This window comes from Tinamus guttatus, unplaced genomic scaffold (assembly GCF_059628265.1).
Source record: "Tinamus guttatus ecotype Peru unplaced genomic scaffold, ASM5962826v1 Tinamus_guttatus_pri_ptg000226l, whole genome shotgun sequence".
NCBI classification, from domain to species: domain Eukaryota; kingdom Metazoa; phylum Chordata; class Aves; order Tinamiformes; family Tinamidae; genus Tinamus; species Tinamus guttatus.
The window spans coordinates 4,108,320-4,136,175 of NW_028288760.1; the positions used below are offsets into that span (position 1 = coordinate 4,108,320).

At 42.1% G+C, this 27,856-nt stretch overlaps 1 protein-coding gene across 2 annotated transcripts in view; it reads right to left on the reverse strand.

The window, feature by feature from the left end:
- The window catches only part of DENND1A (DENN domain containing 1A), a 154,344-nt gene that overhangs the window by 31,877 nt on the left and 94,611 nt on the right, over positions 1-27,856 (reverse strand). For both annotated transcript variants that reach the window (XM_088525395.1, XM_088525394.1), the window contains exons 13-17: positions 26,221-26,346; positions 1,855-1,956; positions 1,666-1,753; positions 1,048-1,088; positions 14-85 (exon numbers count right to left, since the gene is read on the reverse strand). In XM_088525395.1, coding sequence (XP_088381521.1) covers positions 14-85; positions 1,048-1,088; positions 1,666-1,753; positions 1,855-1,956; positions 26,221-26,346 — 429 coding nt within the window. The remainder of the gene's footprint in view (positions 1-13; positions 86-1,047; positions 1,089-1,665; positions 1,754-1,854; positions 1,957-26,220; positions 26,347-27,856) is intronic.

The following is a 27,856-nucleotide window of genomic DNA, read 5'->3' on the forward strand; positions in this document are numbered from 1 at the left end:
ACTCAATACTTACAAATTTATAGACAGTCTTCATGGCAGGGTTAGCCTTGGTCTTTACTGTATTTAGAATGGCTCCACTTCCTTTCTATAATTAAGATAAAAATGGAATAAAATTTGTCAAAGCTCTTTAAAACAAAAAACAACCCAAACCCCAGTGTTTTTAACAACTTAACAGAGATTCAACTATGCTTATTAGAAGATCTGAATATTAAAATGGTAAATTAAAAAAAAAATCCTAAGAAAAAAATATTTGACCTTCCTCATTTTCCACAGGAACCCCAATTCTGTTCAGTACACCAGTTTTCAAAGCGAAAACATCAGTTTCTCCTAATGGCAAGACCCCTTGTCTTATAGTCCTCTCATCAAACCAGGATTCTGTGGCTGTTCTAGTCAGCCTTGAGGATGTCCTGCACATGGCATTAAAATCTAATTATTTCTAGGAATAAAGTATTCTATCAAATAATCAAATCTGGAGCTGAAAATTCAGTTCCAAGAAAGCCTGTGTCTTCACATTCTGAAGATGTGAGATCCTACTTGTAAATATATTTTCCTTTTTAGCATCCCACTATACTATTATCAAAATCATGCTGCCTTTTTAGGATCTACATACTAGATTAGAGGAAAAAAAGAGGCAAAATGAAACATAACTACAGCCAGCCATAAACCTAATTCTAGAAATAGTAGATTTCATGTGCAAACATAAAAATAATATAAAACAATAATATGTCAGACAGAACAATCTGCTAAGTCTTGTTGGTGTTTTATATATATCTTCTACACACCCTAGGCCATTGCTGCATAGTACCTTATTTCATTTCACAGATGTAGCATCCTACATGTATACGTGCATATATTCTATATATTTAAACACATACACATATACATATAAATATACCCACATTTATCTCTTTGATGGGGGATTTTTTTTTTTTTTTGCATTTTACCGTTTTAAGGTGTGTTTAATACAAAACAATCAGGAGTCCCAGTTTTGCGTTCACTGGGCCAGTAAAACCTGGAGAGTGTGTTGGAAAAATATCGTGTTCTTACCCTTACTGTGGAGAGCCACTGGAGGTACAATTTGTCACTGCCTGGAGAGAATCAAAACAAACAAATAAACAAAACTGCAGCTCAAATAAACAAAAAACCAGCTGCAACAGGAAGCATTAGCACTTAGCAAGTCTGGTAGCACAAATACTACAGAAACAGAATGGACTGTTCCATAAATGAAAATAAAATAATCAAGAATTGTCCAGATACCTTCAATTTTTCTTCTACTTGCTCATAGGATTTCTATTCTCTTTGGGTTCTCTTTCAGATATTTGAGAACATTGAGATATTTCTTTTTCAAGCTTGTTGAAAGAAATTTTCAGGTGGTTCTTGGTAAAGCCAGGGTTTTTTCACTATCCTGCATTGCAAGAGCTCTTTATTTGTACTTTAGCCAAGTGGGAAACCTGAGGCTTTATAAAGGCCAAGCAGACATTTTCAGACTACAATACGTTATTCAAAGTTTTTAAAAAGGAAAGAACAAAAATTTAAGACACTTCAAGATACGGGATCATGGCTGCCTCAGACACCTAGATGAGTGATCACAGTGACCCATCTGATCAGGCCTCAAACAGGTCAGAGGCAGGCTCCAAAATTACTTAAAAATACTGCGTTTCTTACCAGCATATTCTCCCATATTAATCTCTTCTTCGAAGACATCACTGAAGCCCTCTCCAGAGTTAAGAAGATCCAGGCGGCCATCAATGAACTACAATATCAGCATAAGAGAAAGTGCCACCATGTCAACCCTCCCATGCTTTGGCTTTTCAGGACACCCAAGTGCATCTGGTAACGGCCGCGCGGCGGTACCTGCTTGAAGAGCTGCAGCTGGATGGCGTTCTGCAGGAACTGCCGCGTGGCGGCGGAGCGGTGCGACACGAACGCCTCCTCGCAGAAGGTGATGGGCTCACCCTGGGGAGGAAGCACGGAGTGAGCACGCCTTCCTCTTATCTACTTCCAATATACGTAAAGTAGATACATAAGCAGATGTTATAAAAAAAGTAGTGTTTTTCTTCAGGTTAGCACGTGGAGAGAACAGAGCTGCTTTTCATCATGATACTTAGAAGCAAGTCGGAAACCGGGGGAAATTGCTTATGATCAAGATGCACCACATTTGCTTTCTGCATGTTTGGCTAATGCTGGCGAGGGGGCTCTCACGCTACCCAGCAAGGCGAGCAAGACCCAGTGTCTCCAGTCCACAAGCCACGTCACCTGCATGGGGCAGACCCACAGCGGACCCACGCTCACCAGGCCAGCATTTCTGCTGTGTTCTAGCCACGGTGCACAAAGATTAGACTTTCATACATGGAACTGAGAGAAATTCCCCCTTTTTGCAAGCTTGTTGGCAAAAGACAGAGATTGTTTTGCAGCTCTACTTTTATCTTATTTTAATGAGTTATGTTAATGCTGAAGGCTGCTGTGCATCTGCTGTAAGGCACAAATTTCCTCCACGCTTGAATCTACAAATACTCAGCATAGCAAGCAAATAAATTAAAAACAATAAAGTATGATAAAATTATATTGATATGTAATTAGTATGGAGGGATTTAGATTAGATAGCAAAAAGCCCTGAAGAACCACTTTAAAAGTGTGATATGATGTCAATCCTGAAAGCCTTTTAGATTAAAAATCTGATTGACTGTAGGCTGTCTAATGAAAGGATGACAGGACCACCAAACAGACCGTACTTGAGAAAACACACCACAGCTTACTCGAGCGTCTTGTTTTTTCCATCATCAGATTACAGCTCCAGTATAATTAATGTAATTTTAAACTGTACTTATCTGCCAGTGATTGACTCTAGGTATGGGGAACAATACAATCAGTATAACATTTACAGGCAAGAATGGCCATGTTTCTGCAGCCTGCTCTCGACAGGGTAAGGTATAAGACACATTCTTCAACATAACCAAAGGGAAAATGTTGGAAAAGATCGTCATGGCAGGATGCAAGATGACGGAGACAATTCTGCGCTGGCAAAGGCTCTGCCCCTGAGCTCCAGGCATGTACTGTCTGAAATGCTTTAACACATCCGAATGACTAGTAACTGACCTGGCACTCGTGCTGGTGGATGGGGAGCAGGGACAGAACTGGACTGCTATGTGAGCTGGAAGTGCCAACCGGGGATCGCAAGAAGTGATCGGCAAGGAGAAAAACCCATTCGTTGATTTTGAGATGGGACTGACAATTTGGATTAACATAAGCTGCTCACAGAAGGACTTTATACATTATATTCAACTATTGCCATCGCAAGCCAGATCTGTTCAACCTTTCCCAGGCGGGATCTGTTCAACCTTTCCCTCGGGCAGCAGGAGTGACGGTGGGCACGGGACCGCGATGCAGGCCGGAGCGCAGGAGAGGTGACGACGAGGCAGCCGCGCAACGGGCCCAGGCCACAGGACGGCAAACAACGGCATTCAGAGGCCATTCGACCCATGTGAAAAAGACTTTCCATCAAATTCGGTGTTCACAGTGCAGTAAAGGCTGTCTGAAAAATATCTGTGGCTGGCACGCATTCAAGGTGGGGCGTAAAAAGAACAGAGAAAGCCATGAAGAAAAGTGCAGATTTAGTAGGGGAAAAAGTCCACCAGAGCTAGGCTCGGGTTTCATTTACCTCTCACAAAATACTTGAAAAGAGAACCAGCAACCCCTGGTGCCATCGTGCAGCACCCCTCGGGCGGCAGGGCGCGTTCGCAGCCCCGCATCGCGCTCCTCCCGCCGCCCGGCCCCGCATTACTGCAGTGTGAACACGCTTCCTCCCTCCAAGTACTAATGATTGAGTTTGTTCATTAGGCTGATTAGACCTTTTGACTTCTTAAGAGCCAATTCAGGCTCAACTGCTGCTGGATGGAAAGAAAAACTTTAATCATCAAGGTCAAGCGTGAGCTTGCCCGCTTAGCATGCATTAGCGGCTCCCGGCCTCCCTGACCTCCGGGACGGGAACACTCTCTTTCTTAACCCCATCCACGGCTTCATTACAAAAAGGCAAGATGGTCTGTAAGACCATTTTCTGGGCAGATTTAGTTAGGTGTAAATTATAAAGCTAATCGGCTCTGCTTTTACTGACAGATGACACTGTACAAGAAGAGACATGCTAAAAACTGCAGATGTTCTGAAAAATTAATAGTCTTGCTCACATGTGAAACAATTATAATGACTTGTCCTAATAAACTTATTGGCTTCTAAACTTTCTGTTTCCCATAGTTGGGATTTAGACCTTGACTCACCAACAGATTAAATCTCCGTTCTTGAACTCGACAACTATAAAAGCACAACGAGGGCCAAGGCACGGCACGGCAAAAGCTCTAAATGTGGCACACACTGATCGCATGGTAAATCTGATTTGATTTGCACTATTGGATGATAGATATATATTTCACATTTGGACTCCAACATTATTTTATAAATACAAAAATACACACATTTCAAAGTAGTTTAGTTTGTAGTCTAACACAGGAGAAGAAACTTAAAAATATGAGGACTTAAGACCCCAGATACATTGTAAAAATAGGTGTCTTTCCTTCACAGCTTTGCAAATCTCCCTTGATATGAATATTTTATATTCATACGGCATAATGAAGTTCATCAGGGCAGTGCTGCTATTTCCTGACCCCTTAAAAAGCTGAAGTTTCAGCCCACATCTGAGCTGTTGCCAGTCAATTGAAATTGGAATCCAATTACAAACTAAAATAATGTTTAATACCTACCTAAAGCTGCAAGTGAAAAAGGAAACCAGAGTATTTCATGCTGTCACGGAGTTGCATGAAACCTGCTGTTATATCTTAAGAAGCCAAAGAGCTTACAGCAGCCACTTTCACAGTGAATATAAAGGACTAAAAGTCTGGGGGGGCAGAGAAAACAGCAGATGAAAGGAGGTCTTAGAGGAAGGGAGAAGGGCAGACACTGGTGACACCTCTGGCAGAACCCCCAAGCGCCAAGACAGCTCATGGAAGGCCAAGTACTTCCCTCTCGCAAGGGAGGAAACACCGAAGAGCGCGTCGGGAACAGGGCACTAAAGCCATCATACGGCTGCTGGGAAAGACAATAAAATAATACAGACAGGGTTTGATTAGGGCAGCAGTGAGAGTCTCTTGGACAAGTAAGGATCTCATACAACCTGATTCCAGGGTAGAAAAAACAACCCACAGCCTGAAGGCTTCATTTAGACAATCCTAAAAGTTACACCATGGACGATGCGCGTAACGTCGCCCACATTATCACGGCCAGCATGTGGTGCAGGGTAATGAATTTTGTGCTGCTGTATGCATGCCTTTAAACCATGTAGGTGCTCTTTCAAAGCCTCTAATAAACACGCAAGCCATTAGAGCTGCTCTGTAAACTAGTCATGGAATGAAAAAATATGGAATATGGAATTTAAGGGCGCAGAACAGGATGGCAGTCTGACAGTCCACACGCTGCAAATCCAGTGTCTGCACACAGTGCAGCAACTCCAAATACCCAGCAAGAACAGTGACATGGAGAGATTCATATATCACAGATTTATTACTAACTAGGTGTTGCAAAAAGCTCCGGCCTTTACAAAAACTGATTAGGTTGCAAAGCATAAAGCCTGTAGTGACATCCCTTTGTCCTGAATTCAACCCAGAATTATAATGAAACTAAGATAAGAGGAAGGTCCTACTGATCTGGATGTATATGTCAAACTCGGCTACAACAGCAACCAGCAGCAAACACTCTGCAGACCTTTCCAGACCCGCGATTACCATGTCAAGGAAAGAGGAGCTCATCAGAGCTGAAGAAGGCTGATCAGGCAGCCAGCAGGACTCCATAAAGAAAACCCGAAATTGGTGGCAGACACTCGATAAGACGTTGGCTCATTCAGCTTGCATTTGCAACGACAAATAACCTCCCCATAACTAGTACATATGTTCAGCACAAGAGAGCTCTTTGCATCTGCCTCAGTCATAATGGAAAGCACAGATCAAATACTCTGTATTAAGCAAATGATGGCACAGTTTTATTAGCATTTCAAGATGCTGCTCAGGAACAAAGAAATCATGTGCTCAGAGATTTGACCACACTTCTCGGAAAGCAAACTAACTGTTCAGAGACCACTTTAACTGTTCCCATGAATTAGCACAGCTAACAGGAACTACACAGATTACTTCAACGTGAAAGGTGTGATCTTGCAAAGTATTTCAAACATATATATTTACTAATAAAGGCTGGCAAATACACCAATGAACTGCCCCATCACTGGGTCCTACCTAAATGCCCACTTCAGCCAGTAAGGACTTTATATCATGCTGTTTTTCATACAGTTATTGAAGGCATCACCATTTACCAGCTGGCTGCCAGTGAGGTCGAAACACATTTATGCATAATTAAATTCTAAATGCAAAAATACAATATGCAGATATTCAATCTTCAAATCTGGTTTAACGCTGTCATTAGAAGCCTACAGCCAACACTGCTTCTTTTATGCCTTTAATAACACACTCTGTCATTAAGCTTCGATCAATTCTACAAATATCCAAAATATCTTAAGATTCAAAAAAAAAATCTATTTTAGGCATATTACAATTACTATGAGACTTTTGTAGAAACAATATGAAATAAGGTGTGTGCATTAAAACCTTGCAAGAAAACTACTTCAAATGTGAATAACCAGCAGAAGCTCAACAACACTTTAGTATATTAATTCAGACAGTAACAACCAACACCTTTAAGGATCTACCAAAATTTGAAAAGCAAAACAAACAAACAAAAATGCAAGATGAAACTAACAGCAAAAGGAGTAAATGGAAAAAAGCTTAAATCACACAGCAGTGTAGCTGTTTTATCTTCTCCCTGCGGCCCCTTTTACTTTATTAGGTCACTTGGCGTTTTCCTCTTGGGCCAAAGCACGGTGACACACACCCATATTTACAAATTCTGAGCCGATTCAGTGCAATCGCGCACGCTCTTTTGCATGTGTTTATGTGGCTATCGCAGCCCGCTGCCTGCCCGGATTTCTGCATCGCCCGGATCTGCCCGCCGGCCCTTATCCCTGAGCACCTACAGCCGCCTCCGGAGCGCGGGCAACGCACCGGGGAGATAAAGTGCAAGGAAGCAGCAAGAAAGCGTTTCTGCTGGGGGGCCGAGGGGGATCACCATTCCACAGATCAAGAATAGAGGCAGGAAAATAATAAGTTACTTGTGCACGGTCACAAAAGTCTCTGGCAGAGCCAGGGAAAAGAACCGAAATTTCTTTAATCCCTGTTCAGTACCTTAAATACAAGGCTATTCTTCCTCTTCCTACTTGATATTGTGTCAATGCATGAGTGTAGGTGTTGAAAGACTAACAAAAGAAAAGTAATAGTATGGTATTATGAGCCAAGAAACCTAATCTTTATCAGATACAGCAAATCTCTATGATGCTGCCTGCACCAGGAACTCTCTCTTTGTCCTGAATATGCTTTAAATTACTGGTATAATGTGTACTGTATATTGTTCCACTCTTATATTTATTCCACAAAAACCCCTGTGGCCTGCATGTGATTTTATCATTAGCTGGCAAGGTAATTTCAGGGCCTAGTTCTGCAATCATTCCATGAGCAATACTCCCATTGAAGCTAGTATGTTCTGCATGCAAAGCAGCTACCAATTCAAATCCCCTATAATAAAAAAGGCCTTTTTCTCTTTTAGCTATTGTGGAACATTAGTGATAATACAAAAAAAAAGGGAGAAAAATCACAGAGCAATTCTTTTATGTGAGTTATTTTCTTCTATGACAAAATATAAAAGTGCACTTGAAAATATAATCTACACAAAGTATTTCCTACACGAGACAAATTACAAGCTTTGTTTCATTTATTAAAATTCAAAATAATATCAAAATATTTTGTTAAATGAGACAAAAAAGCAATGCCTAGAGAAATGAAAAATGACTGTCCGAGATTTAGAGAAGACCAGTAAGCTCAGAGATAACAAAGGAGAATATTTTGTTTTCTTAGACACATGTAAATAACCAAAACTCATCCAAATCAATGACATTTCTATCATATTGGAAGAACAAGATTTGAATTCAATATATAAAATACTAAATGAAAATAATCTGTGACGAAGACCACCTACTGTTAATTTATCTAATTGTGGGGAGAAAGCACAGTGCAATTGATTGAAAATAGCACAGGATTTTGTGCTTGATGCATATGACTCCGTTGTATGATGATCCCAGAACGCACATCGACTAGAAAGGTTGATCCTTGAGAGGAAAAATATCTCAATATGCAGCTAATGCACATGCTGAAGGAGAAAAAAAAAGCTGTTGCTAGCTTCTGTAAAGCAATATGAAGAAGCAACTTTAGTCATAACAGTAGGAGATGAGAACCACGCTCTTTTAGCTTAGAAATAAAAAAGATCTCAGTAAAGAAGAGGGTTGCAGTGCAACAGAACTTCTTTGAATTTGCACTTCATTAGGACATCTCTGCTATACACACTAATGCACAAACATGTAAGTAACATAATATGCACTGTCACCTCCTCCATATAATAAATGTCAATGTAAATGCTATTATTATCATAACAGAACTCACTGAAGTTTGATTCGTCATCATGTTTTGCTGGAGGATAATTTGGTGCAGAAGCCTCCTCAAAAAGCAGACAGGAAAACTCCCCAGGCTGACGGAATATGCACCGGGGCTGCCACCCCCATGGAAAACAGCTAGAGAAGCCACTTCCGAACAGGAATCCATCCCTCCCCCGGGACAGACAATCAGGGGCACTGGTGTCAGTGCACCAGAAAAAGGTTTCACTCCTTTCTGTTCCAGTCATGTAACGGTCTCTGGAGAAACCTAAGTGGTCAACGATTAATTGTGTTTACGCACAGGTACATATGCTTGCTACGGCTATTTATTACACATATGGGACTAGAACTCGCTGGTAACGCATCCCTACACGGGAGCAACTGGAGGGAGGCTCTGCCACACCAGGGGCACGAGCCCCCGGGCTGCTCCTCGCAGGCTGGGCTGGGTCTGTCCCAGTAACTCCTGGGAACAAACTACCCCTTGAGCCTGTGCAGCTCCAGGTGCTCCTCCTTACAGGTAGGAAAGGAAATAGTGAAGCGTTCTCCTTTTTAAATGAAGAACACCTCATTTTTCTTTCACCATTTATTCCCTCTTTGTCAGGAATAGGCTCAGATTTTACCATGTGAGAAGGCAAGACAGACTTGGAGAAAAAAACCCTACATTAGCATAAATGCAAAAACACCGTGCTACTTTCCAATTACTTTTGACAGAGCTCCTTGATCATCTGCACCAAATGAAACCCTTTCCCTGTGTCTTACGGTTTAAGATCCTGCATCATCTCACTTCCTGCAGCTTTTATTGAAATACTTAGGGAAAAAAAAATGAAAAAAAGCCAGGAGAGACATGTACCGTAAGCATTTACTGCAAGATATACAATCCGTCTCAGTCCCCCAGTTCTTTCCTGAAATATTCATAAAGAGAAAGTAGCATCCAGTGTGGAAGGGGGAAAAAACCCCGGCACGCTGGTTTTCCCTGTTCCCACTTCCCGCAGGTTCTTTCCCCGCTCTTTGCCGCGGGGAACACGCTCTGCCCCGCGGCAGGCCGGGCCCAGCACCCCGAGCGCAGCGTGGTGCCAAGGGCCGCTACTCCGTGCGCGGCCACAAGACGCCCGCAGCTCCCATTACACCCGCTACAGCTTCTGACACGGAACCGTGCGAGATTTCTGAACTCTTTGGCGAAGGGAAAAAACTGCCATCTAATTAGACCACATGTGCAGAGAAGCATCTGGCTCGGAGCGGCGCGGCGCAGCGCCTCGAGTTGTCGTGGAGACAGCCACGTGCGCGCCCCGCGCCGCGACGCTGGGGCACCAATCCAGATGCACTTCTAACATATTCTGACAGAGAACAGATGGGCAGCTATCTGCTAGGCCAAAAATGCCAGCTCTGCTCCCCACCAGAGCCACGCGCCCTCCGTGACAATTCTCTCTTGGAAAAGGCAATCTCTGCCCCGGAACCTCAGCTTTTCTCATCGCGGAAACAGAACGAAACCCCCCACGATTTCCACCAGGCAACTCACGGAATGCACTCCCAGTTACGTAAGAGCAGCAAAAAGCGTCAGCAATTAACAAAACCTTGTTCAAATATCTGCATTTTTATGCCGTATTCCAGCACTTGACACACCTGCATGGTGCAGGGGCACGTAGGGATGCGGGGGCTCTCAGGGCGCAGCGCGTCCTGCTCGCCGAGGCCTGATGCTGTGCCTGATCAGCAAAGCAAACCAGCACTCGCTCTGCATGCTCCGAGCGGAGCTCATCATGATGATTAAGCTGATCTGACACCTCTAAGTAAAGTCCCTGCTTTCAGTTTCTCAGCTTCTTTCAGCCCAGTGAATTAATACTTTTATTCCAAATTCCTTTTTAATTCTCCTGACTCTCTTCCAATGTTTCAGTGTTTCAGTTCAAATTTACCCAGCACCCTGCTAGGAATCTCCTCAGGGCTGGAGTTGATGGACTAACCACACAACTTTCTCCATCTCCTCCCGGGAGCTCTGCTGCTCTCCAGGCTCCGGGCACGGAGCAGGCTCTGCAGGAGCTCGGAAGTTCTTTCCAGGGAGGGCAGCATTTGTCCACAGTTTGTCACGGGAGGCGTCTCCAGGCTCCACGCACTGAGCCTTTATAGCCCACGGGTGTCTCACGAGAGCCTCGGCTGCCCAAAGGGCTCCCGCAGCCCAAGGCAGGCGCTGGGAAGCCAGGGGAGCAGCAGGAGCCGCCGGCCCTGGCCCGCCTCAGGCCGCGGCGCTGCAGGACGGCGACGTGGGCTCGCTCACCGCACACAACCGAGCGCCACGAGAACGGCTTCCGAAGGGTCAACCGGGAACTCGCATTGAAAAAACCTGAGAAAAGACTGGATCAGCGGGAACTTGCCTCTTGAGCCTATTTTTAAATTATTTCGATCCATTTTGAATTGTTAAACCAAATACTCAAGCACTCATATAAACATTGTTGCTACATATAAAAAAAACCTCACAGGTTACATAGGCAACTTTGTTCTGGGTGAAATCTTTGGGCATTTAGATTTTTACCCTACATAAATACTTCCAAACTTAAAAGCAGTTCCTGAGGTGTTAAGGAGTTAATACTTTGCAGCATGGTCACTGTAAATAAGCCCAATTTCAGCTAGGCAACAACCCCGGCAGAGCCGCGAGGCTTTGCAGGTGTAGGCAGTAATTAAGGGCTTCAGCACAAGTACCTGGCAAGGTATTCCTGCTCCCATCCCGAGGAGGAAGCCCTCTCTGCGGAGAGCACAAGAGCTCATTAATGAGGCTAATTAGGTGTAAAGGGGGTAGAGTCTGGCATCAGCTGCAGCTTATAGTAGCTAATCATTAAGCTCTGTAATCTCTACCCCAGAACAGCAGATGATCATGTTCCTAGGTGACTGATGTTGCTAAGAAAATTTCCAACACCTGAGTATCTGACCAAATACTTTTTGGTGAAGCTAAAAATTCCCTTAACCCAGCACATGCCAGACAGTGCACTATGCACCATTTCTTCAATCACAGCAGCTTTCTAACAACAGAATATCCAAGGAGATCTGGGCTTGACCTGAGGTCTGTGTCTTTCATTTCAGAATTAAAAGAAAACAAAGCCGGGGAATGGCAAGAAAGCCGGTGAGCAACGACTGCCAGGGCGACACGCGACAGGAAGGCAGAGAGGAGCAATAACACTCGAAAGGAGCGATCACAAATATCTCCTGAAGGTTTGCTAATTCTCCCTGTAATTTCTTTGCATAAAGCAGTGAAGATAGTTACAATACCATGGGGAAGAAAGTCTTGTTAATAAATATGTAAAATACAGATTTCTTTGTACTCATCTAATTCAGAATGAGAAAAAGGACATAATTTCCATGGAGAGAGAATACATGAAGGCAGAGCTCAGTCTGGAACCTGTTCTGAAAGATGAGTTGCAAGGATGGCAAACTACTCCACACCCTCGGCAAGACTATTTGAGCCGATCAGGCAGAACAGACTCTATTGATAATCTACTCCTACCCTTTTTTGCCAATTGAGGCAGTTTTCAAAAATTCAAAATTTTAGACACAATTCAAAATCAAGAATAGTAAAGTATTATTCTACTGCAATTATTTTACAGGCTTGTAGTATGGCTTGTAGTCATTTTCTTTAGGAGTTTCCATGAAGTTGCTGGTACCTACTTTATTATTTCCACCTCTGCATGTTATATACAAAATTACATTAATTTACATCAATTTGTAAAAGAAAATGCTCAATGAAATTGCATGTGTTTGAGCCTCTTGTTATTTGAAATTGCTGTGGTTGAGTGCTTCCATCTACTCTCTACAGAGCTGATAGGACTTCGAAGTATCAACAAAAAAGATTTTGCCAAGTTGTTATTGTTTCCAGTTCTGGTATTATTATTTTTTTAATTTAAGTAAAATTTTTCTTAGAATGTTTCAGTGTGTAGCAGTCACAGGATGAACATTGCTGCCAATACAATCTTTGCTACAGTACTTGCATTAGAAAAGTAGCTCTCGTACTGTCATTGCACATAGCAGCAATGAAAGCCTCTGCCTCTTGCTAGCGCATCCTGCTCGGTGCTCGGGAGCGCTCCAAGCCTCCCACTCTCACAGCATCCCTTAAATCCCTGGCTGCCTCGCAGCTTACATCAGCTGCTTGTACCACGCACTGAGAGCATTATTCATTTGCACAGATTTCTTGACGCTAAGACAACTCCAGGGATACATTTGATGTCCTAAACTTATGAATGCACGCCGTTTGGTTTCCACTCAAAAGCTACCAATAATTTGTGCATTCTCCCACCTTTACCAGACATACAAATTGTCTGGTCTGATGTACTGGACACAGAAACTTTTAAAGTGCCTTGTAACAGAAAACCTATGAATAAGAAGAAAATCCTAAGGAATCCTCTTCAAGGAAGGTCTTGAAACATTTAAATACAACTGAAATGAAGTATTTGGTGCTAAACACTGTAACAACAGCCATTAAATTACTGGCGTTATAAGCACTACATTGTATGCCAAAGACCTGTTATTAGATGTTGTCGTATCTATTATACTTGTTGAAAATGCTTGAGGTAACTTATCTTTGTAGGTCCCTGAATGATTCACGACTGAATATTAGAGCAAAATTTCTTGGACGCATCAGTTACGACTCCTGAGTTGCCGTTGAAAGCTATACATTTTAAAAAGGATGTCCTCACACTGTCCAAGAACTAAGTCATACAGGTCATCTGACTCCAAACTGGCGGAAATCAGCATTTTTGGCCAGGTTTCTCACCACGCATTTCCTCATTTCCTGTTCACTATCTGAAGTGTTTAAACATTAAAAAGAAATATGCCATGCAAAAGCAGAAAGACAAGCGGGCACCACTGAGGTCAGGAAGGCTGGACTGGACTTGACGCGAGCCCCATTTTGCCTGTGTCCCCATGCAGATTAAATGCAGCGAGTGGCTCACGGGTGACAGGGGCTCTCACATCCAGGTGAGGGAAGCACAGATCAATACAGTCGACACTGGAAACTTGTGACTCCATCTACTGAAAAAAATTCCAATAACGACTTTCATAGCAGTATAGAAGTCAATAGAATTGGCTGATAAAAAGAAAGCCTCGTAGCCACCACCAAAATATTTTGCATAATTTGGCACACATACGATGAAGACAAAAATACCCTGGGTAAAACAGGCTTTTACAGAGGCCTTAAGGTAAACCCCCTTCCCCAGGAATAAATACACTGTGGTTCTAGCTTCTCCTGCTGACACATGCACAAGAATAGTTCTCAGATGGCACAGAATGTTCCCAACAGCCAAGGTGCAGCACAGCTTTTCAAACAGAGACGTTGTGTCTTCTGCAGCAAAACTGTTACCAAAAAACACGCAGAAAGCCTAAAGCAGAGATGGGATGGGAGAGAGATCCTACCCACTCAGTGATGAAGCACTTCCTTGCTTTTCCTTTTTTACTTTTCTTTATGACAAGTAATATAACTCTCTAGTAACATCATTTCTAGTGGTTGAAAATCAAATATGGTATAAAGATGAAAAAAATGAGAATAGTAAAATACATACATATATATTTAGAACATGTGGCCATCAGAAGAAAGGAAGAAAGCAGAAGCTTAGGAAGGCGCAGGAAGGTAGAAAGCCTGTTTGTTACTTCTGCCCGCACTATTTTCACCGTACTGAGATTTTCAGCTCACGGATTTCGCGGAGGCGGCTGTTGCTCGTGGATTAAGTAAATCCCAGCAGAGCTGTCAGACTCCCCTCGAGCCGGGGGAACGTCCCCAGCACACCTGACAAGAGCAGCTCCCTCCCGTGCGCTCCCAACCTTCGCAGCCCGACGCTTTGTACTGGGCAAGGCGACGAGATGTCTGTTCCTACCCACCTTCTTCCTAGCACCCGGAACCCTTTTTCCTGTAAATAACCCAATAAAATTGTCTCAAACTCACACTCTCTCCAGTATTCACATAATGCTTTACGGAAATACGTACAGAAATGAGTTCTCTAAGGAAAGGAAAGGTGGGTTTAGCATTTGAGTTAAATATATATAAATGTTCAAACTAAACAGAGAAAAGGGGAAAATAGGACTACAAAGTGTTTTAGTCACGGTAACGAACTTTATTTCTTCAGTGTCTAACTTGCCACCACGGCTATACATGTCCCAGGCTCCACCTGCACCCCCACCAAAGCCAGCACAGCGGAGCGGCCCCGGGGCTCGGCTCCACCTCTGCATCGTTCTAACGCTCCTGACGAGTGCTCCATTGTTTCTTAGCCGTGTACACACTTCATTTTAGTAATTAGCTGTCAGAGAGGGCCCAACAGCAGCTTAGTATTGTCTGCTCAAATCATATTAATGAAATGCAATCCACTGAAATGTCCTGAATGCATAGTTGTAATTGCATTAAATAGAGAGGCTGGGGACATCAGCAAACTTCGGCTTCCGAGCAGGGCAATACGATCGAGCACATTAATCCATTACTTCTTAGGGATTTGACAGCCAATTAATATTACAAGGCTTCCAATACAACAACAAGGACTGATGTTCCTGCATTACTTTTTTTTTTTTTTTTTTTTTTTTTTTTAACGCAAAATAGGTGACATTAAACTCTGGGATATCACAGGAAAAGCTGGGCACAGCACTGAGGTGTACTTTAAAAGGCAGAAAAGCAGGAACTGGAGGTTGCAGCATTGCAAACGTAGTTTTTCCTTTTGAAGATTCAGCACATGCATATTGAAGGCCACACACACGATACCTCAGGGTTACACTACAGGCAGCGTGAACACATCCAGATAAAGCCCTTACCCAGTCAGTCAGGTTTCCAGACTTCTTACCTGACCCCGGGCAGGCTGTGCCCCCAACACCACAAACTGTAATTGATTTCTTCTGCTTGCAAACTGATCCTTGCCAGCTAAGGATCTTTTTCTCTATTTCAGGTTCCAAGTTCTCCATTGCCACAGACTCCCGAAGAACAAAATTTGGACAAGATTGAAAACAATAAACAAATAAACAAACATGGGAAATATCCTGTGGGTATAATAGTCTTCAGAGAACTTTCCTGCCAGTTATGACTGCAAAATTGCTAGTAAAATTTAATTAAAATTGAGAACAATAAGCTATGACAGGGTAACGGGCAGGCAACACAGCTTTAGGGCAGAGTTATGGTGCCTAGAGCCCTGGCTAGATGTGATGCTTTATATTGGTTATGTTTGGCAACTATTTTCAAGATATCTGAAATATTTCCTAATTATAATGAATAGGACTGCTTTGGAGTTTGGAGTTCATACCTAGAAATTTTTTTAAAGATCTGCTAATCTGTTAAATAATAAGAGATTTTTAAGACTTCAATAGGATCTATTCTTTCATTTCACTTATGTTCATACCTACATAAAAGAACAATGTTTTTCACCTGAAAACCCATTACAAACTATTAAATACCCAGTGAATCATCTGTAAATAAGCCTGCTTATTTATTTCCTCTCAAGGGCTGCAATTCTTTGAGTAACATTTATCTCCACTGGTAAGGGTAACAACCAAATACTGCATCACACCAAATATCTGAAGCAAAAGCAATCAAAAGCCTTGGGCAGAACTTTGACTTAGGGAAATCAATACTCCTTTTTGCAGGAGATTGTTTCCTTACTCATGTTGGAAATTCATTTTAAGAAAGCTAGAATGCAAAGGAGAATGCATGATTAAGTGACATTTGGTAAGAGTACACATATTTCATAACGTTATGCTAAAAACCCACAAATCCTGAGATGTGACATATGTATGTTTTAAAATTTGTGATTAAAAAGTCATCCCTACTAACTGGAAAGTCATTATTCCAATACAGAAAGTATTTATAATTTAACAACCGCTTTTTGGTAAAGATATTTAAATATCTGTTATGACTAAAAATTATTTACCTTAAGCATCAACTTCTTTACTTGGATTTGGCTTCTGTATCAACTAATTAGAAACCCTACTGCTTTCTGACTAACACTGGTCTCTAGCTCTTACATCAACACAGCACAGGGAAGATACCCAAGGCAGAAACACTTGCATTCACTCGGTACAGACTAACTCCTCTCACATGAGTTTTCTGCAAGAGACACAGCCGCCATTTAACATTTTTTAAATTTTGGCAAAGATGTAAGTGTTCCCACTCTAACTGCCTTCAAGCGTGGAACACAAAATGCTGGTACATGTGAAAAGAAAGCGTCTTCAGATAAGCTGGCTGCATTCTCCCTATATTTTTGGTGGAGAAGGTGTAATATAATAGTAGTTGACAAATGCAGGTTGGACTGCACACAGAATCACTTGCAGCTTTTCAGATGCATTCAGAGCAAGAATGTCACATTTGTTTCCACAGTACTTTTAAGAATCCAGAATACATTACTAAATCTGAGTAAAAATGTTAAATAGAGTGTTCGAAGACTACAACATTGATAACAGGTTTTATACATTTAGAATCAACAGTAAATATATATGTGCATATAGGACAGGCACATGGTTACTCACCAAAGATTTACTACAATATTTCCTATTACATAAAGTGCAGAAAACTAAACATTGCATCAGAAATTACAGCAAGAGAGCATTACACTTGGACACAAAAGTAACCTTTAAGGAGTTAAAATGTCCTCAACTACAAGTCAAGTTGAAACTTATTTAATTAGGTTCAGTACTTGAAAAAATTAAATAAATTATTTCATTAACTAAACCAAACTCCCTTAAAGGCAACAATATGTTCCCTCTCTGTCAGGACAGAGCGCAATGAAATCTTTATTTTAATTGGGGTTAGCTAAGGGGCCATTTGGCTTCAGATGCTTTGTTTATCAGCCCTAAGCTTTACAGCTTAGCCAATACTTGAAATATTTTATTGTAGAATGATTTCATAGAAGAAAAATATCTCTATCCTATCTTCCAAATAATTTTACATAGAGACCATATATTTTAAATGTGCATTTTCAAAACTCAAAGTACAAGCTGAGGGCATCCCAAAGGCAAGCCCCGGTTTCCCTTTGCCCTGTTATGATATGGTGAATGTACGTCCCCCCTTCCCAACAGCTCTGCCCGCAGCGGGGACGCGGCTGCTGCGCGGCGGCTCCTCGGAGCAGCACCGGAGGCGCCGCCGTTCCGCGGCCGCGGGCTCCCGGGCTGGGGACGCTCCCGAGCCCTGCGCGGTCCCCATCTCCAACGCACCCGGCCGCAGGAGCCGGGAGGACCATCGCGCCTGGGACACAGACCTCCGGGAAGCAGCAAGGCAGCGTTTTGTGTAAAGCTCACTCACGGGCACAGTTTAGCTCCCATTACAAAAGTTACAAAGCTGGGGCTGAATTTTGGATTTATTTCTTTTAAATCCTTCAAGCCTTACTAGTGTTGCTAAAAGTGAAATAAAACAAAAAGAGCAAGAAAACCCAAACTGAATTTCCAGAGGATCTGAAATTGAGCAGTATGATATTTTCACACGCTTTTCTCCTCAGCTAAATGTCATTGGACCATATCTATCACAGAGATACTTACTTTCCTACAAAAATTACAAAAAATATTTCATGTATTCCTAGTTGTCTTCTGGAGGATTTTGTTGTTATGTTGTTAGCAGCTATGCACATACAATGTACCAGGGCATAATCAATAAAAATTTGTGTAAGGAATAAAAAACAGGCCAACAATAGTTAAAAATCACATTCTTAAACTGGATTTAAAATAGATGCACTGTCTTACTTTCATTTACAGAAATAAAAACCACCACTGCTGAACCTGGACAGAATAAAGCTTAATTCAAGCAAATCACTGAGTTCTGTTCTTCATGTTTGTGCTATAGAAAATACAAGTTCAAATTAAATGCATTATTCATATATATATATATAGTGTTGACAGACATACACTTTTCTTTGGATATCTTTTTGTATATCTTATCTGCACTGTTCCCCCATGAGAACTATTTCAAAATGAGCCACTTTTGCTTCTCGGTGGGTATTTTGATTTGATAGTAATCACAGTTTTCTCTACAGTCTTCAAATGATCATCTAACAAATACGTAAAAGACTTAAATTGCCATCAATACGTATAGTTTTCTCTAACAATGCAAACTAATTGTATATCTCTAATCGAGAAACACGTTTATTCAAAAAAAATCTAGCGAATATACCAACTATTGAGTTCAAAGCAAAGACACCACATGTGTCTAAATAAATATCAAGGCAGTGTCGGAGGTAAATGAGGAGAGACCAGGTGAAGTGTGTGATGTGTTAATTGTATTCAAAAAATAAAAAAAAAAAAAGAGAGAAAAAAAGAGGCAAGACAGAGAAGCTGAACTTCCAATTATCATAAAGGTATCTACTTCGCAACACATTTTCAAACTTGAAAGACATTTGCAACCATAGGAATTGTGAGCAGAATACCTCCAGCTGTGTCTGCATAAATCTTGCACACGGTACATACACAGTTTATTTAAATACCAAGTAAAGTTATGACTTACAAAATGCATATTTCAGTCACAATAGAGTATCTGTCATTTCCAAAAGCTACTCATCATCAAATGAAAACAGAAAACAATGAATTAAATTAGAAAAGGATAAGATAAGAATAAACCTTTTCATCTGATGTTTTACTAGACTGAAGTGTTTTTTTTTTTTTTTTTTTTTTTTTTTTTTTTTTAAAGAACAACACGCTTATCTGCAGAGTTCACACTGCCTTGCCCTGCAGACGAGGAGGATGAAGGACACGGTGGTCTTCAACACTATTTGCTTTTGTGCCTGTAGGACACTTTGGTTGCGAGCCAGGATTCACCTTTCCCTACCTCCGCCTACAGCAAACCCAGCATGCGGGGGAGAAGCTCCCGCTCGCTGCAGGACGCGCGGGAGGCAGCAGCGGGGCTGGGGGCCCTTGGCGGCTTCGCGCTGCCGCCGGACGCGGGAGCCGCGCGCACGGGTGCGAGGCCCTGCGAGGCCACGTGCGAGGCCCTATGACCCTGCGAGGCCACGTGCGAGGCCCCGCGCCAGCCCCGCCACGGCACCTTGGTGCAGTTGTGCCGGCAGGGCCAGGGCACCGCCGGGACGGTCCCCATCACGGAGACCGGGTGAAGCGACCCGCCAGCGCTGGCACCCGCGCCTCCTTCCCGCTCCCACGCAGTGAGCTCCACCACCTACTTACGCAAATCACTACCAGGCACTTTCCTGCCTCTCACTTTTATCAAATACCCATTTTTGCACTAAAAGTTTACACTGCAAATCGCACTAAATCTATCAAGTGAATGCCTCCCACTCCCAGGGCACAGACCACAGCGGCCTGTTCTCCTTTTATGGAGCTGTTACTTTGTCCTTAACATATACCCAATTTAATATTCTGGTTCTTACCATCATTTCAATAAGTTTGTCTGCTACCAACGTCCACTTTACAAAACTGAGTACTGAAATCTCTCATCTTTCTTCAAGGGCAGGCAGTACCTTTTGTTCATCTCTGCTGCTGCTCCTATGGGTGGGGATGCAGCCTCAGCCCTTCTCTACCTGCAGAATGGTCTTTTCCTGGTTTGACTAACACAAAACACAAGTTCTTCCAGCTCATTTGAAAAACACAGAGTCACCGAGTGCCTTACACAGAGGCAGAATTGGACGGTCATGTTACTTTATGCGCGGGGTTGTTTACATGCTTCATTGTTCCCGTCCAAGTCCCCTGCGCTTTATTAGGCCAGGAAATATCTGCGGCTCCTCGGCACGGCGTCGCACGCTCCGCACGGCTTACGGGGCCGCGCGCTCTCAATTAGACCCAAAGCATCAGGAGGAAGTGTGGAAAAACCAGAGGCTCAAAGTCAGTCAAACACAAATGAAGGCCTGAAGCAAATTGCGGAGAAACAAACAAATGCATAAAATAGAAACCACACACACACTAAAAAGGCAGAAAATCAGGTGAAAAAGGCACAGTGGAATAATTTATCAGTTGGATGTACAAATCCTCCCACTGTAAAGCTAAAGTTTCCTGATGCTGCTCCTCACTGTGCAGCCTTCACTGGTAATAGGAAGATTTACAGGCTTTTGAACAACGCTACTTCCTTCTCCAGCACCAACACAGCGACCCGGTCCCATCCGAGGGCTGAACACGTCGTTTCTTTGGAGGAGGAGAGGTTACTCGCCCAGCACAACCCAGGCCGCTTCCCCGCACGGCTGCACGTGCCGGCGGCACCGCTGCCTGCGCGGGGGCAGCGCCGCGGCCCTGCTCGCTGCTGCGGGGACACGCGCGTCCTGCACGACCCCCTGCACCGGGCCCGTAGCTCAAGTTGTGCTGCTCAGTCTTTCCTCCAGAATCTTAGTAATTTCAGCTTCATTTGGCATTGTGTTTTCCTGCAGATACGGCATATGGGATTACAGAACACAGTATCTCATCACGTAACAGTATGGAAACTACAAAATAATTCTACTTACTGCATAATTGACTGCTAGAGGAGATTAAAGAGACTGCCTTTCAGTTTCATTATCTATATCTCACCATACTCACATGTAGAATGTTAAACGCACTTCGAAAAAAAGAACACAGCAAATGCTTACTAAAAAAAGAGTCATTTTAAAGGTTAAGAACAGGAAAAGCAAAGGCTGAAACTTTGCATATAGCTATAGACAGACAGATCACAGCAACAGGCTTAACAAAAAAAACAGTATTGTCTCAGTAGCCTTTTTTTTTTAAGCTTTTTTAGCGTTTTGATCAGGATTTTAAGTCCTGCATAATGCATCTTCCAGAATATTTCAATAAATGGTACAACTTAAAAAGAATTACATATGCAAACTGTGATCTTTGAAATGCTACAAATCACCACAGGATCTTCACATTAGGGGAAAGAAAAAAAAAAAGTCATAGGTCTTAGTTCCAAAATAAACAGGAATTCACTTCATCTTGTTTTTTTTCCATACAAACAGAGCAATAGAACAGGATAAAATACTAGAGGTTGGTGGACTCCTATTAAATATACATCAATAATAACTTTAAAAGGAGCACAGAAAAAAAAAGTAAGCAAAACAAAGTGCTTTATTTTATAAGCTTCTGTTCACTGTTTCCCCTGCATTATCATTTTTAGCACAGGGTTTGTATGTCTCTAATATAAACAACATCATCTGCCTTCTTTGTGTATTCTATATGAGTAAACAAAGGCTCTGTATGGCCAAAGGCCCTCACTAGAGCTTGGCCTAGCCAAAAGACGGGGTGAAAGGGAAGGATCCACCCAGTAGAAAATACCTTAAAAAATTCCACATGGAAAACAAAGCTATGCAAAAGGTGTCCATGTAAGGAATCAACTGCAATGTGGCAATTACTGGGAACTGGAAAGAATTACTTACTCTTCCACTGAATAGTTTAAAAAAAAAAAAAAAAGGAAAAAATTCACCATGGCAACAATCATACTTCACCATAGAAAAAGCATCAGAAGCTACAAAGTCTTTTCAGAAAGAATTATGCACCAATACGTAGTACACACTTCATTATGCTCCTGCATACACCCTCCACAAAATCTCCCTTTGGACTCATCTGGCATTTGCTTCTTTGCTCGGTACCACTCATCACCTTTTCCTTCCTCATTTCCGTCCCGTGATCCCATTTGGATCTCACGGCTCGGGAATTGCTAAAGGAATTGATAGTGTTAGTCTGGGCAAGGGATTGCTATAAAACAACTAACAGAAAAGGCTCAGGTCGTGTCACCATGCTGCACTCTTAATGCCTTCCCGAGACACGTATACATTTGTGTCACTGCTGCAATCATGGTGTTGCACATGAGTCCCTACAGCAAGAATCCTAAACGAGCTCAAACATAAAATACAGGAGAAAAATCTCCTTTTAAACACTTTCAAACTTCCTAGCTACCTATGGGACTAATCAGTGCATAGTAGTTAAACAGCATTAAACTATTATTATTATTTTTACTTCTGCCAACTCCATCATTAATCTGGATACACCACTGCCATTTCTTTACTGCAGATGCAATGGCGATGCCTTAAATCGCTAAGTAAGTTACAAAACTAACTCTAAGCTCTCTTCTACGCTTACCCCACTCCAGAGAGTTGTGGGCAGACGAGTATCGTTTCAAACAGGACTGACTATCTTGTGTGCCATGAATTTCAACACGAGTAAAGAGCAACAGCTTTCCCCTACCGGGCATGCAGCTCTAGGCCAGCAAATACACCGTGCCAGAACAACACCCGAACTCTCATTCCAGTTCGCCATGGCGGGTGACGGTAGCGCACACAGGGGACAACTCCAGGACAGCCAAGGGGATCCCCAAGGCAGCGGCAGGCCGGGCCGCGGGGAGCGCGCGGCACCGCTAGGTGTCAGGACGAGAAAGCGGCGGCGCCGGAGCCGGCCCAGCGCCGCAAACCACCGCACGCGCCACAGAGCCACCTACCGAACACCGCCTCACGCGGCCCGTTCAACGCCTAGGATAAATATTCTCCTAGGAAACAGCAAACACTTCAGGAAGTTTTTTAAAGTCAGTCAAGGGAAGTAGATGCTCGTACCTCGACGGCTTTGTGGAAAAGCGGAGCAGTCTGCAACACCTGCCTCACGGCGAGCACGGACACTGCCCCTGCGCCTCAGCGGCCTTCCTGCTAGCGCACGTTTGTGGAGAAGGCAGCGGCTGCGCGTGACAACAGCTCCTCCATACCTGAAACCCGTCTGAGGGCGGCTACACAAACACATACCCGCAGCAGGGAACATAACTGCATCTGCTACCTTAAAACATAAATCCTCATGATTAGAGTTGCAGTTTTATTTGGATATGTTTCCTAATGCTAAAATGTGAGCTACTGATGTCCTCAGAAAGTGTAATTTGGATTTCACAGTCCAGGTACTGATTTGTACATACAATATGGAACCTAATAATCTTTTACAACCATTAAATCTGTCATGTTTTCAAAACTGATTTTTTGACATGAAGTATTTTGAAGAAATGATGACATTCACCGTGGTCTGTACAGACTCAGTGCAAACTTCTCATGCTGTATTTCTTTTAGGATCACACTTGTGTATCATGGGTACTTTAAACACCCATTAGCATAGAGCCCATAGCAGCAGTGTAACACTGAACACAACTGCCGTGTAAGAGATATAACACGGGGGAGCAGAGAAGAGGGCTCCAAGCACCGCGTCCCCAAGCGCAGCAGGCCAGAGACACAGTGCTTGAAAGAACAATATGCCTTATTATTTATAAAAGTCACAATGCTTTGTTATTCCATTTCAATCATATTTTCTGCTGTGAACTTAGCAAGTGTGTTCTGCAACTGCTTTGTCTGATTTTGCTATCTCTTTTTAAGACTGGAATTTCTAAGCACCTCCTCACAATTCCAGTAGGGTCCAGCACGCTGCAGGAGGGCAGCGAGGCAGCTCTACGACCTGCCCAGGACCGGCGGCTGTCAGTGGCAGAGGCAGAAACCAAGTGCAGGTCATTCAACTCGGGCACGTTCAGCATGTGAGAAACCTGTCATGGTTTACAAACCATCTTTACACAAATCTTGGTAGGAAATATAATATTAATAATTATTTTTTAATTTATTAAAGGATTTAGAAAATAAAGGCTTGAATTTTTCTGTTTCCTGATCTTTACAACTGTATTTAATGACACATTTGAACAATTATGGTTAGAGGTTTTATTTGATGAAATAATAAGCAAATGCAAAGCTCCTCAGGTCTGCTGCCCTGGTGGGGGTGGGAATTGTAATTTAGGTTTGTGCCCTTGTCAACTAATTCTGAATTTTCATTTTTAACATTCAGCCTTCAAAATACCAGATGGTATTTCCAGTAAAGCAATTTAAATTTTTATTTTTCTTCATAAAACCCTTAACTAGTTAATCTCTTATGCACATCCCGGCGAGCACACACCAATATTCCCAGAGTTGCCTGGCAACTACTGGGAGGGATGTGAGCGCAGAGGCTGGAGGAGCCGCTGCCTCCGCGCACGGATGAAGGGGCCTAGGCCAGGCCACCGTGCAGCCTCACCTTTGTTATTTACAAGCACAACCTACATCTCTCTAGTTTGCATTAGATACTTTGAAAGCACAACATTATGGCACCCTGCCATACCCACTAAAAGCAATGCCATTTTTGTTCTTGCACAAGCACACAGACACACCAATAATCCTCCACACGTTCCCCCAATAAGAAGGAGAAGGAGTCATGCTGAATTCAAAAGTCCCTTTTGAACACTGAACATGGTTCATAGGAATGATGCTTATCTGATGAAGATGACTGTTTAAAATTCAGACCAAGCTATTTTTCTCTTTTGGCTTTAAAAGTCCACAAAAATGGTACACAAACAAAATTCAGCAAAGAAGACATTTTAGTTATGGAAGTACCATCAACAGCTATAGCAAAGGCATAGCAAGTCATGCCACACCTTTAGTCCAACTTCTGGTCCTTTCCTTTAACAGCGTGATTAAAATTACTGTTATTACTTGTCTGCGTGCCAGATCTCTCTGTTAATGTGCACAGAGCTGCAGAATGCAAACCACAACACCTCTTCCCAGCAGCGAGCCTTCATTCGCGCCCCATTCATTTAGCTTTCCCACGTGCACTCAGACTCAGCTCAGCTTCTCCCAGTAGCATTCAAGTTTTCCATAGCTACCACCAATTTTCCATTCCGTCTCCAAACGCTTGCAAATGGGAGATGGATCTCTACAGAGATCTTGTGAAACGGCCACGGAGCTCAGCAGAGCCCCTGAACGTGCCACGGAGATTTATCGCTGAATTTGACTTACCTGTGTTAGCTTATTCTGTGTTAGAAATGGAAGAAGAAATCTATGTGGAGCAGTTTGAAAATATTCCACAGGTGGTTCTACGAGAAGTGCTTTTCATACTCTGCATATTTCGGGGCTACCTCAGCAACTACAGCTGAATGTTCAACACACTGTTTACCTTGTTCCTAACAGTCTATAAGCTACGTATACACATGCCCATGACAGTCTCCTATTTATATGTTAGGAAAATGACAGTATCATAAAACATGTCGAAATACATGTATTTTGCTGGACAGATTTGTATTGAAGCCTATAAAGCACAAACTTCTATCCCTTGCAACAGGCCAGGACCAGTTGCCTCCTTAGAAGCTATAAAACCCAACATCAACAGAAAAATCTTTGCCCCACTCAGATTGCACTGAACAGTTGCTAAATAGAGATTAACTTTGAACCAAAAGCATGAGATTGGATTTCCCTAACAGAACACTTACCATCAAGAGTTACGACTCCAGATATTCTTCATACTTCCGTAAAAAAACAGTTTCTTTACGAACTGTATTGTGTATGAAAATGTCCTGAAAAGTTTCACAGTTAAGCATATATTGTGTAAAAACAAAAATGTACTTTATCGGTTTTCGGACTTCCTTTGAAAATAATAAAATGAAGATGTTGTTCTTGCAGTGAGAAAGAGAATGGTAATTTATAAGATATTATCAACTCTCTTTAGTTTAACACTCTCTTCATATTAGTAACGCTCCACAAGAAGTTCTCTCTCCTCTTGCCTGTTGCCTATCTCTTTGGCTTTTGCAGACTGGAATACTATTTTCAGTACTGGTTAGGCAGACAGTCATAATACTGACATACTGGAAAGTGGATCAAACCACACTTCTTAATTCTTGTTAGCTCTTTTCTTATTTTTTTTCCCCCTTCTCTCTCTCTCACCATGGCTCCTGATTTACGCCTTACACCTACAATTTTCCTACTTACAGGTTCAATTTTCAGTGCGTTTCTGTAGCTCCCGAAGAAGGATGCTTGTGCTTTTAGGAAAGCTCTCGCAACACCATCTCCAGTGGTTGTTGAGACTTTCTTCAACCTGTTCTTCAGTGCAGAAACCTGAAATCACACAAGAGGTCTAGATCACTTCTCTTACCTACAAAAAGGTTGTGACTTAGTTTGGTATGTCTCTTTAGCACTCAGAGCTTAGTAACTACTGAAGGAAGGCTGTGCATCTATATGTTATTGTTAGTGATGGGATTTTTCTGTCCCAAACAAACGCAGAGAAAGGAGATTAGAGAAACCTCTCAAAGATTAATATTAAAGCTGTGTCTGTGCTGCAATGGTTAGAGGTTATATTAAATCATTAACAAATAGTTGTGTGAATAGCAATTTGTTGGCATTGGAGACAGAATCCAAGCTACATTTCTGAAACACATCTCTCAGAATCCATAGCAATACAAACCCAATAATCTGGGCAGTGAATTCAGGCTTGAATTCATTCAAGCACTTTGCGAGGCCACGATGATGTCATGTGTAAAGCTTGACAGAGGGGTGAGATATCTTAGGTAAAAGACAGCAAGAAGCCAAAATTTCAGAAGGAAAGCAGAAAGCCGGGAAAGCCCTAGTCATCTTGACTTGCCGAAGCATATAAAGGATCCATATGAAGATATTTATAAATAGCAAATCGACCTCTTTTATTAAATTCAAATGCTATTCTGAAAAACTCTATGGCACCAGCTCTATATGCTTCATGCTAAATTAAAGACATTGTAGGAATATTATTTAAGGAGTAAACAGATTCTACTGTAGTGGACATACATTTTCTAAGAGAATTCATGAACTAGAAGTTAGTGGTTCAAATTAACTTTCAAGGCCCTCTCCTTAAAGTTTTCAGATCATCTGATCTGCTCCAAAAGTATATCTAACACTAGATGAGGTCTATTTTACATATTCCCACATTTCTGCCTTTCAATCAGGTATATCACAATAAGAATATCATAGCTTTTATTTAAATATATATATATCAAGAGAAAAAAAATGCTCATGTTTGTCCTGTGTATTAATTTATTTCACAGTAAAATAGACTATATAAACACAATTAAGATTGTTTTCCTACTTAAAGAGGCAGTAAAACTTCTTTTAAAATAAGATTTTGACCACTCAATACAAAGATTATTTCTAGCTAAACAGACACATATACATGCAGTCTACCCTGAGAGTGTTTTTAAAAGAAGATTTTTATACTTCTGGCAGTTCAGGTTTAAAGGTCAGATTTAAACTATCACCATGTTTCAAAATGCAATCTGTGCAATGCAGCATAATGAAATGGTTCAGTAAAGGTGCTAGTGGAAATTCTTTTAATTAGGTCCAAGGCTTTTCAGTTGTCAACATGAATAAAGCAAGAAACATTCTATTGCAAACACAGTGTAGGAAATAAAAATGGATTCACCTTTAAGGAAATGGATTTGCCATAGAGCTTTAGTAGTTAATACTTCTCGCTCTCTTAAAAGCATTTAATTTCCCACTGAGTGGAAAAACAGTACCATACGTTTCCTACTTGTGGTAACTTGTTAATGAATGGACGGCAGTAACATAAGCAAATTACTGACAGCCTAAAATATCCACG